The sequence below is a fragment of the Quercus suber genome, unplaced genomic scaffold (assembly GCF_002906115.3).
Source record: "Quercus suber isolate HL8 unplaced genomic scaffold, Cork oak 2.0 scaffold_92, whole genome shotgun sequence".
Lineage (NCBI taxonomy): Eukaryota > Viridiplantae > Streptophyta > Magnoliopsida > Fagales > Fagaceae > Quercus > Quercus suber.
The window spans coordinates 1,526,081-1,538,137 of record NW_027069557.1 but is presented as its reverse complement, the minus strand read 5'-3'; the positions used below and the strand labels follow the sequence as shown (position 1 = coordinate 1,538,137).

Here is a 12,057-nt window from a genome sequence, read left to right as displayed (position 1 = left end):
TTTTTTTCCCCACAGGAACACCCCAAAATTCATAAATCACATTCTACCAAGACCTATTCAAGCTGGATTGGCTAAGTCGAAAATGATTAATGTGATGTAATGTCGATCGTGGGTTAGATTGCATTTTTCTTCACATAATTGAACAACACTTTTTTTATAGAAGAAATTGCACAACACTCGGTTGAAGCAAAATGTTATATATTGACATAATTTAAATGTTACCTTTGTGCATAATTGGAGAATGATTGTATTATTTACATTATTCAAAGATCAATGAAAGGCGAAAATGCAAGCGAAATTACAAATTACTTTATTCAAAAGACCAATGAAATTTTGGTAAGTGATGCTAAAAACCAATTGGATAACTGGGAAGGTTCTTGACCTCAGCGTGGATTTAAGTGCTGCCAGTGCTGCAGAGGAGTGAGGATAGAGGAACACTTCACAGTTCTGCTTTGTTCCAACCTCCTTCGAGAGCGTTGAAGTTGCCAGTCACTTAATCCAAAAAAAAAAAAATCGGAGGCAACCACACAAGTATGCAAATTAATTTCCTCTCCCTATGCCACCAATTGAATACACAAAGGAAATATATTCTCTTTTTATGGTTTTGGTGCGACGGTGAAAGAAATTTGAGGCTTGCTACGATTACGAACAGATACTCTCTCTCTCTCTCGTTAGGGTTTGTTGATTTTGGAACAAAGATGACGATGTTGGGGATTTTATTTGTGTATCTGATCTGTTTTTTAGATTCTTCTTTTTTCTTTTTCTTTTTTTCGAAATGAAATTTATGGTTTTTTACTAAAAGGAAAATCACTCAAAAATTGAATTGGGTTCATGTTGTGCATGGCTAGGGGTGTCAAATGGGTGAGTTTGGGTAGGTTTGGCACGGGCATAATTGGATTGGATATATAAAACTCATTTACCCATTAAAACCCATTTAAACTAATTGTTTCTAACTCAAACCCAACCCAATCCAATTATAATGGGTAAACCCCAACACACCCAATTAACAAAATTACTAAAATACCCTTAAAGTGAAAAGGACCAAAGTACCAAAATATTTTAGTTTGCATTTTTTGACACATCAACATTTTGATTTTTTTTTTTAAAAAAAAGCCAAGTCAGAAAATTAAAAATAAAATTCTGAATTTATAATTTTTTTAAATTTAATTAAATTAATTTTTTTAAATCTTAAAATCAAATATTTGTATCAGTGCATTGAGAGAGAGAGAGAGAGAGAGAGAGAGAGAGAGAATGATCTGGATCAGAACCGGCGTCCGCACCGTCTTACTCGACCCTACCTCTGGTGCCCTCTCCGGCCTCCGCCACAATGGCATACTCGTCGACATGACCACCTCCGAACCCTCCCTCGCCGCTGAGATATCCACCGCCGCTTCCTCCAAAGACTGCTTCTCCATCGACGCACCAGTATCCGGCAACGATCTCAAGGCTAAAAACGAAAGGTTGGCGATATTCGCCGGAGGGGACGAGTCAGTGGTGAAACGTTTTAGTCCACTTTTTGCCTTCCTTGGTAAAGTTAATTACATGAGTGCCACTAGAAAAGGTCAATTCGCGAAACTAGCGAATCAAATAACGATTGCTTCTAGATTTTTTATTATTATAAACTACGTTTTATTCTTCTTCTTCTACTTCTTTTTTAATTGTTTTTTATTTGTGAGTATTATTCTGTTTGGTTGGGGAGAAAATGCTGGAAAAGAGAAAGAGAATTTGTATATTTGAGTTTCAAATGTTCTCTTAAATTTGTATATTTGGACGTTGCTTGGTTACCGAGAAAATCACAGGATGGTTAATTTTCATTTGTTTAGTCCAGATTTTTTAATATTAAAAACTACGTCTTATTTTTTTATTTTTTTATTTTTTAATAGGAAGGGCTGGAATTTCTATCTTCTTCCTCTCTCTTTGTCCTTATCCATGGATGGGCTGGAATTTGTCATCTTGAAGTGTAGGAAACGGAAATTTGAGTTTTGAGGCCTTTAATTTGATATAAACTCCAGCACCAATTTCCAAATTCTTGTTAGAAAATAATTGCATGAGAATCAAAGGACCTTTTTGAATTCTTGTTAGCAAATAATCATAAGAGAAGAATATTCAAACAAAAATGGTTTCTCATATTTGTTTATATCTAGCAACTAGCATATAGAAAACTAATAAATTATGATTTTAAATTATTCTACTAGCTATATAGGTATTTTTTTCCCTTCTCTTGCATATATCATTTATGTCATAAAAAGTGCTCATAAATCAATGTGAAAAAAGCCTTTTTCTTATTGGCCAATCCACTTTCAACATCTTACTGAAAATTGAAAGTAGGATAGGATCCACCACTTTGGAAAATAAATCAATCGCGTAACATGCCATGGATTAATTGACCCGCAATACCATCTGTCTAGGCAACACTATTATTATTTATTAATGGGACAACAAAATTATATCAATACGTTTTATGAATCCTTCTCAATATATATATATATATATGTGTGTGTGTGTGTGTGTGAATAATAAGTTGGTACCACCATATCTCCACTATTAATGAGTTGGCAAGCATATTTCCACTAATTTTCTTATAAATTAATATATTTTTGTAAATAAATAAATTGAAGATTATATTGCAGTATTTGCACGGTTAATGTTTGAGGTAATTTTGTTTTTACCCCATAATGTTTGGATATAAGTCATTTTATTATCATGTTGTAATGTATCTTTTAAGTATTTTTGATGGTACAAATGTCTTAGTATTTGTGAGAACAGTCGCAACTGATTGTTTTTTATACTGGCATGCTACTTGATTTGGCTACCAAGTACCAAGTGTTTCTTATCTGCAACCATGAAGAATTTGACAGCAAAACCACAAAAATAACCTTCGAACTACAATATTATTTCACCTTGTCAACCAAATTTATTACATAAGACATTTTTTGTTAATGAATAAAAAAATATAGCGGACAATGATTGGAGTGTCTTTTCTGCTTAAGCGTTACTATAGTAAATTCTTAGGGCATGTTTGGTAGACTGTAATAGGCGTTGTAATGTAATAGTTATTCCTATAGTTTAATTATTCTTTAGTTTGGTTATGTTTTTATTACAAGGAATAGTCATTCCTTATGAATAGCTATTCTTCAAAATGAGGAATAAATATTCTTCTTTAAAAGGTTGTATTAGCTATTCCTTAGTAAGTGCATTAATTTCAAAACTTAATATATTTCCAAATAAACAAACCTTCCATATACATCTAATAATTATAAAAATAAAAAATCATAAAAAATAACACATATCTTTCTTAAATTTAAAAATAACAATTTTTAAGGAAATATAATTGTATGAGTAAGATATTTCCTAAAATAAATGTTAAGTTTCATTATAATGTTATAACTTACAATCAAACTAATGAATAGGTTTAGTTATTACATTACAACACATTTTATTACTAGTAATAAAGATTACAATTCTTGTTGTAATTCTCATTCAGTGTACCAAACGTACCCTTAGTCCAAACCTGCAAGCAGGGGAACGGTAAATTATAGCATCTCAGTCCCATAAAGGTACTAGTGAGCATTGAGCCAAGAGTATGAGGTTTTCCATAAACGCTTCCCATTATGGGAAAATTAATTACACGTAATATTGATGATTGTTTGCTTTATATAAATTATTCGGANAAACTTGTGTGTTAGTGAGGGCAACAATCAAGCATGGTAGGATCAGGCCCTCATCAAGTAGACTCCCATCAGCCTGTACCAGCTAGATCCCAACAACAGGGTAACTTTCCCAACCCTGAACATGATCGAAATGAAGAGAATGGAAGGTTTCAAGAAGGAAGTGTGCACACCACTCAAACTAGCAGAAGCCACTCTCATGTGGGCATCACGTGCTCTAGAGACAAATAACAACCGGGCCATGCAATAAGAAGAAGTTAGGAGCCACGTATCTCAGAGACAGAATGATAATCAGGCCATGCATCGAGAGATAGAAGATTTGAAGAAAAAGCTGCGTCATGCACAACGGAGGCAGTCTCATTCTAGCCCTGACATGCCTTCCAGCGATGAAGGCGATGATGACTATAGACAAAGATTGTGAACCCCTCCAAGCGAGACCTTCTTTCACGAAGATGAGTACTACCGTAGGCATAAACGTAAAAGCCCACCTCCTAAGGGCTTAAGAAACGATGCCATGAGCAGGGCACTGGATCAACTCTCCTAGTCACCTTTCACATGCCAAATAGAAGGGGCTACGCTTCCTCAGCGATTCCAACAGCCAACCTTTACCATTTATAACGGCAAAACAGATCCCGTGGAGAATGTGAGCCAGTATAACTAAAGGATGGTTGTTTATTCTAAAAACGAGGCACTGATGTGCAAGGTTTTCCCATCTAGCTTGGGACTGGTAGCGATGAGATGGTTTAATGGCTTAAAGACGAATTCCATAGATTCGTATAGGCAGTTAACCCAAGCTTTCGGCTCTTGTTTCGTTACAAACAGTAGAGCTCCTCGGCCCTTGAGCGCGTTATTGTCTTTATCCATACATGATGGAGAAACTCTAAAGATCTACTTGAACAGATATTGGGAGATGTATAATGAGATGGACGGCAATTTTGAAGACATCGCCATCAGCACCTTCAAAAGCAATCTCCCAGCCGAGCACGGCTTGAGAAAGTCTTTGACTAGCAAGCCTGCCACCAGTGTGCGCCAACTGATGGATCGAATCGATAAGTATACGCGAGTAGAGGAAGACCAGCTACAAGGCAAGGGAAAGGGGAAGGTTATCCCCTAGGAAAGGAGGGATTTCAGGTCGGATTAATATAATAGCAACTGCTCGAGGAGAGATTTCATAGGGCAACCCAGAGCAACCAACACACAGACCGTCAATGCTGTATTCCAAGAACTAGTACATCGGGTCTTGGAAAAAATCAAGAACGAGCCATACTTTAAGTTGCCGAATAAAATGGCAAGAGAATCCACGAGGCGCAATCAGAACTTTTATTGCCAATACCACCAGGACCACAAACATATCATAGAGAACTACAGGAACCTTTGGAACTATTTGGACCAGCTAGTCCAAGAAGGAAAACTGAAGCACCTCCTGCATCATTCCAGCGATCATCAAGGCCAGACCCGTCAAGAGCCCCAGAGAGATATTGCCCCAAGGCCACCTGTAGGGACGATCAACGTAATCTTGGCTGCACCAGGAAGAACAGGCTTACGCCTTACGCGAGTGTTATTTGTGGCTCAGCTACCTGCCGGGGAGTCCCAACCAGAGCTGAAGAGGGTTAGAATGAAGTTTCACCCAATCTTGAGTTTTTCAGAAAAAGACAAGGCTAGAACCACCCAGCCCCACGACGATGCGCTGGTGATCACTCTCAGAATCGGAAACTACGATGTGAAAATAGTGATGATGGATGATGGCGGTGGGGTTGAAGTTATGTACCACGACCTCTACAAGGGGCTGAGGTTAAAGCCGGAAGATTTGATGCCTTATAGCTCTCCTTTGATGAGCTTCGACGGGAAGCTCGTTATTCCAAAGGGCACGATCAGTTTACCTATCCAGACCGGCCCAGAGATAGTGGAGGTGAACTTTATCGTGGTGGACACCTACTCTCCATATACAGCCATCGTCGATAGGCCCTGGCTCCGTACCTTGGGGGCTGTTGCCTCCTCCTTGCATCAGAAGGTGAAATTCTCGTCAGGGGACCAGGTTCTCGAAATTTGTGGTTGCCAATCCACGGCAAGGCAGTGCATAGTGGCTGTCATTTCACATTGGCTCGACGCGGAGTCCTCGACCTTTGCTGAAAAGAGTTTATAACAATCAAAGGCTCTAGTGTCGCCTCCCGATATTGCTGCCGAGGAGGCAAAATGTGAAGATCTAGAGAAGGTGGTCGTTGTCGGTGACCCATAGAAGTTCTTTCAGTTCGGGACTCAACTGCCTCTTTAGGAGAAGGAGGAGTTCAGGAGTTGATTGGGTTTCTCAAAAGAAATATTGACGTATTTGCAAGGGATGCCTGTGAAACATTAAATACAATTTTTTTTTTTTTTTTTAGAATTAACCATCAAATACTATAAATAGTCCATTCTCAAAAAAAAAAAAAAAAAAAAAAAAAAAGAAAGAAAAAAGAAAAAGAGAAGAACATTAGGAAGTAAACCAACCGTGTATTTTAGGCATATTACTAAAAATCATAATTGTTAAAGCATGATTCCCTAGTTAGTAGGAACAAATTATTTATGCTAACCAATTTTTTTTTTTTTAAAGGAACAAACTATTTATGAAGCCATAGCTGCCTTATACTAAATAACAATTTATACTTTTGTTGTTCTTTCAAGCAAAAAATCCAATGGACTGATTCTTATGATCCTAACCCTCAATTTGTTGATCATGCAGGTCACTACTCGAGTGTTTGTCCCATCAGCCACCTTCCCAAACCTCCTGTAAGTTGCTTCTCATTAATGTGGCCAGGACATTAGTTGTGGGCATTTAATGCGGAGGTGACAGTTTCTTCTTGAATTGCTCCTCCACCATATTCTCATGGCTGGCCCATGGTACTTGTCCCTTTCCTTGAGATGCTATGGGAGGTTGCCTTTGATGGCGTGCCGCTCTTCCCTTCTGTGATCTCGGTTGGCCAAGAACAGGATCGTCCTCGGCGATGTTTCTTGGCACTTGAGACTTCCTTCGATCGTCCTTGGACATTTCTTCCTCCTCGGCGTGGGCTTTGGGCCTAGTATAAAATGGGTCGTGGTTTGCCAAATTCTTTGACCCCACATATACAAACATGTATTACAAAAGCTTATAATAAAGCAATATTTTAGATTTTTAGTTTTAATAAATTCTGCCTAAATAAGACTCAATTATTTCGGATGAGGCCACTACGTGATATTATGCCACCGCGATTATTTTCAAATGCATCATGTTGATTTTGGAAATGATTTTTTTTCCCACAGGAACACCCCAAAATTCATAAATCACATTCTACCAAGACCTATTCAAGCTGGATTGGCTAAGTCGAAAATGATTAATGTGATGTAATGTCGATCGTGGGTTAGATTGCATTTTTCTTCACATAATTGAACAACACTTTTTTTATAGAAGAAATTGCACAACACTCGGTTGAAGCAAAATGTTATATATTGACATAATTTAAATTTTACCTTTGTGCATAATTGGAGAATGATTGTATTATTTACATTATTCAAAGATCAATGAAAGGCGAAAATGCAAGCGAAATTACAAATTACTTTATTCAAAAGACCAATGAAATTTTGGTAAGTGATGCTAAATACCAGTTGGAGGCAAACACACAAGTATGCAAATTAATTTCCTCTCCCTATGCCACCAATTGAATACACGAAGGAAATATCTTCTCTTTTTATGGTTTTGGTGCGACGGTGAAAGAAATTTGAGGCTTGNAAATTAATTTAATTAAATTTTAAAAAATTATAATTCAGAATTTTATTTTTATTTTCTGACTTGGCTTTTTTTAAAATCAAAATGTTGATGTGTGAAAAAATGCAAACTAAAATATTTTGGTACTTTGGTCTTTTCACTTTAAGGGTATTTTAGTAATTTTGATAATTGAGTGGGTTGGGGTTTACCCATTATAATTGGATTGGATTGGGTTTGGGTTAGAAACAATTAGTTTAAATGAGTTTTAATGGGTAAATGAGTTTTATATACCCAACCCAATTATGTCCACCCGAATCTACCCAAACTCACCCATTTGACACCCCTGGGCCATGCACAACATGAACCCAATTCAATTTTTGAGTGATTTTCTTTTTTGTAAAAAGCCATAAATTTCATTTAGAAAAAAAGATAAAGAAAAAAGAAGAATCTAAAAAACAGATCAGATACACAAATAAAATCCCAATATTTTTTAATCTTAAAATCAAATATTTGTATCAGTGTATCGAGACTTGAGAGAGAGAGAGAGAGAGAGAGAGAGAGAGAGAGAGAGAGAGAGAGAATGATCTGGATCGAAACCGGCGTTCACTTCGTCTTACTCGACCCTACCTTCAGTGCCCTTTCCAACCTCCGCCACGGTGGCATACTCGTCAACATAACCACCTCCGAACCCTCCCTCGCCGCCGAGATATCTGCCGCCGCTTCCTCCAAAGACTGCTTCTCCATCGACGTACCAGTATCCGACGGCGATCTCAGGGCTAAAAACAGAAGGTTGGCGATATTGGCTAGAGGGGACGAGTCGATGGTGAAACGTTTGAGTCCACTTTTTGCCCTCCTTGGTAAAGTTAATTACATGAGTGCCACTGGAAAAGGTCAATTCGCGAAACTAGCGAATCAAATAACGATTGCTTCCAGATTTTTTATTATTATAAACTACGTTTTATTCTTCTTCTTCTTTTTCTTCTTCTTTTTCTTTTTAATTGTTTTTTATTTGTGAGTAATATTCTGTTTGGTTGGGGAGAAAATGCTGGAAAAGAGAAAGAGAATTTGTATATTTGAGTTTCAAATTTTCTCTTAAATTTGTATATTTGGACGCTACTTGGTTACTGAGAAAATCACAGGATGACTAATTTTCATTTGTTTATTCCAGATTTTTTATTATTGAAAACTACGTTTTGTTTTATTTTATTTTATTTATTTTTTAATCGGAAGGACTGGGCTGAATTTTTTTTTTTTTTTTGAGAAATGGTTGGATTGAATTTGAGAATATTGTTTTTGGGTTAAATGTGGTTCATTGGGTTTTTAATTAAAACCCAATAATTACTGGGTATAATTGAGTTGATGCCCATTTAACCCAATTAATAATTGGATAAATTTGGATTCAATTAGAGTGGATGGATTTGAGTGGACAAATAAATTTAGGCTTATTTTGCCACCCCTACATGGCATTGAAGTTGTTGCTGCTGCTGATTTTTCATTTGGATTTATGGTCCCAGATATGTGTTCATGTTCAAGATCCCCAGTTCATCAATAAACAATAATAGAAAGAATGAGTCCAATTTTATCTCTATCTACAGTTTTCAGTGCCATAATCCTGACAGATAATGTATAGACTTTAATAACTGGCTTTTCTGCAAGTCCTCTTGACAAGCACCTTTTGTCTTTAGGAGATTCTTTCTTTTCTTAAAAAATCTTAAAAAGTTGAAACAAACTTTCAACTTAAAGATTATTACTTATTCTTATTATTCTTAAGGAAGGATATACGTTTAGACAGTAAAGTGTATGACACTAGGATCTATACCTGGCATATCCTCATGAGTCCAAGCAAATACATCAATGTTTTTCCTCAAAAATTGAACGAGGTCCTCCTTAATTTTCCTTCTAGATCTGCCCCAATTCTGGTGCACCTCTCCGGGTTTGTCTCGTCTAAAGAACATCTTCTAACACTTCAGCAGGTTCTGCCCCGACTTCTTTTCTTCAATATTCATGGCCTGGACTTGTTCGTCCATGGCCAACATTGCCCAAGTAACACTCTTTTGTTGCTAGTTGGTCTCCATGCACTTGTCCTACTCTTTGCTCTGTTGGAAACTTAACCGATATGTGATAAGTGGATGTTACAGCCTTCCAACTATTTAAAGTCGGCCTTCCAATTATAGCATTGTAGGAAGATGAACAATCTTCATTCCACCAAATCCTACTAGGGGGGAGCTCGCTTGTCGGAGCCAATCTCGTCCTAACCTCATCTGCTGAAAAGCTGGATAATACAAAATATCAGCGAGCTTCCGTTATCTATCAACACCTTTTAGTCTTGTAGTCAGCAATAAGGAGGGTGATGACAATAACATCGTCATGAGGTGATGAATTCTCTTTGCATCCTCGTCTATGAAGGTGATCGCTTGCTCGTCTGTAGTCCTCTCGCTTGGTGGTCGTCCAGAGAGTTGAACGATTTGCACTGCTTTCAGGTATGCCTTCTTTGACTTGGACGACTGTCCTGTAGAACTTTTCCCTAGAATGATCCTTATTTCTCCGAGTGGTGGTCGTGATGATTCCTCTACCTTCCCTTTCAATTTCTCGTCCTTGTGGTTTCGTCCAAGGAAATTTCTTAGCTTCCCTTGCCTGATAAGATTCTCAATCTGCTGCCTTCAAATCAAAGCATTCGTTCGTATCATGCCCATGATCCCTATGGAAGCGACAATACTTATTCCTATTGCGCTTGTTGGGATCTCCCTTCATCTTTTCTGGCCACTTCAAAGAAGGCTCATCCTTGATTTGCATAAGGACTTGCTCAAGTGGCATATTCAAAGGGGTGTACTATTGATTCCGCACTGAAGGACCTGCTTTCTTCTCTCGATCCTTCTTATCTTCTGTTCATCCCTTCTTAGGACGAGGTCCTTGTTCCGACTGACGCATTGGGTTAGCTTCGACTTTCTCAACCCTCTTCCTCTTCTTGGCAATGATAGCATCCTCCGCATTCATAAAGTTCTGGGCTGAATGAATTAGTTCAGCCATGGTTTAAGGCGTCTGTTCATATAACTTATGGATAAACAAATCAGAAAAACTCCATTATAAAATGCCACCAGAAGGAGCTTATCATCCACCTTGTCCACCGCCAAGCATCCCTGTTGAATTGCGTGATGAAGGACCGCAAACTTTCATTCTCCCCTTGTTCTATGGTTAGCAAGCTAGACGAAGAACGTTTATGCCTCTGCCCTTCAATAAAATTATTAACGAACAACTTGCTTAACTCTTCGAAGGATGTCACTGTGTTAGGAGGTATTTTGCTGAACCATACTCGTGCAGGTCCTTTGAGGGTAGTAGGAAAAGCTTTGCACATTATTTCATCTGGAACTCCTTGAAGGTGCATAGTAGTTTTGAAGGTGGAAATATGGTCAAAAGGATTTCGCATCCTATCATACGAATCTAAAGGAGGCATCTTGAACTTAGGTGGCAAAGGGTGAGCATTGATGGAAGCCACAAAGGGGGAATCAGTCCTATGAACTAAGTCTTCTACAGGGTTCATTTTCCTCATATTCTCCCTTATCTCGTCCATAACTCTTCTCATTTGATCCATTTCCCTTTCCAAATAAGGTACCCTCCGTGAAGCGGTACCCCTTGACTGGTTTCAGGTTCAACATTCCTTTCCTCTTCTTAACTTTTGGCTCGTTCTTCAGTGTTCCATTCATGACGCTGTTCCTTAACTCAAGTTGTCTGACTAACTCCTGGTTCTGGCGAGTTAACTCCGCCATAGCAGCGGCCATGGATTGCATGTGTTGGAATGAAGATGGTTGCATGGTGGGTGCTGATTGATGGTCGCGATGAGGGTTACTGGAAGCGTCCCTGCTTTGTTGAGGGCCTGGACTAGTAGCCCTAGATCTTGTCCGAACCATTTCAACCCTTTATTGGAGAAAGAAATCACAGAACTTAATAAACTAAGTTCAAAGGATAACAAATTTCTTACTCCCCACAGACGGCGCCAACTAATGAGTCCTTAGAAATCAGTGGGCTGAAAGGTCTTCGGATGTTGATGATCTTGAAGGGTGAGTCCTGAAAAACCAAAGAAGATCAGAGAAGACAGGTGGAGGTCGGTCTTGAATCCTCCGATGGTAAAGTTAGTGGATTGAAGTAGAAAAGAAAGTACTTCAAAGACTTCACCAATCTTTTTTCAAAATCCAGAAAGTGTCCATACCTCTGCGTAGAAGGGTCTTTATATAGTGTTAGCTTAACAGTTATTTTTCCTATCGTCGTAGAGTTTGGAGGATTCAGAGGTAACTTTCATAACTGTCATGGAAGTTACCTCATCGGGACTAGTGTTCAACAGTTAGCAGGTGACTTGGTTCGCAACAACGTGACTCTTGGCAGAGTGTCATGACTCTTGGTAAACCCTGTCCGTCTATCATTAAGGACGGACGAGGTTTGCTGCTAGTACGTCCCCATTGGACGAGTGAATGAAGACGAGTGGAAAAGGACGGTAAGAGAAGGACGAGCGTAAAAGCCACTCATTCTCCACTTTGTACGTTGTCATGGACAACCATATGGATGAAAAATCAGCTTGGCATTTTCCTTACACCATCAAGTGGGATACGTGTGTGGTGGAGAAAAAACCAAGAGAAAAAAAAAAAAAAAAAAAAGAAAAGAAAAAGAAAAAGAAAACTTAAG

General features: G+C 38.2%; 1 protein-coding gene across 1 annotated transcript; it reads left to right on the top strand.

Annotated features, from left to right (window-relative positions):
* The first annotated feature begins 4,953 nt into the window (after positions 1–4,953).
* On the top strand, positions 4,954–5,811 carry LOC112008731 (uncharacterized). Its single transcript, XM_024041061.2, has one exon. The coding sequence runs from the start codon at positions 4,954–4,956 to the stop codon at positions 5,809–5,811; it is 858 nt and encodes a 285-aa protein (XP_023896829.2).
* The last annotated feature ends 6,246 nt before the right edge of the window (positions 5,812–12,057 follow it).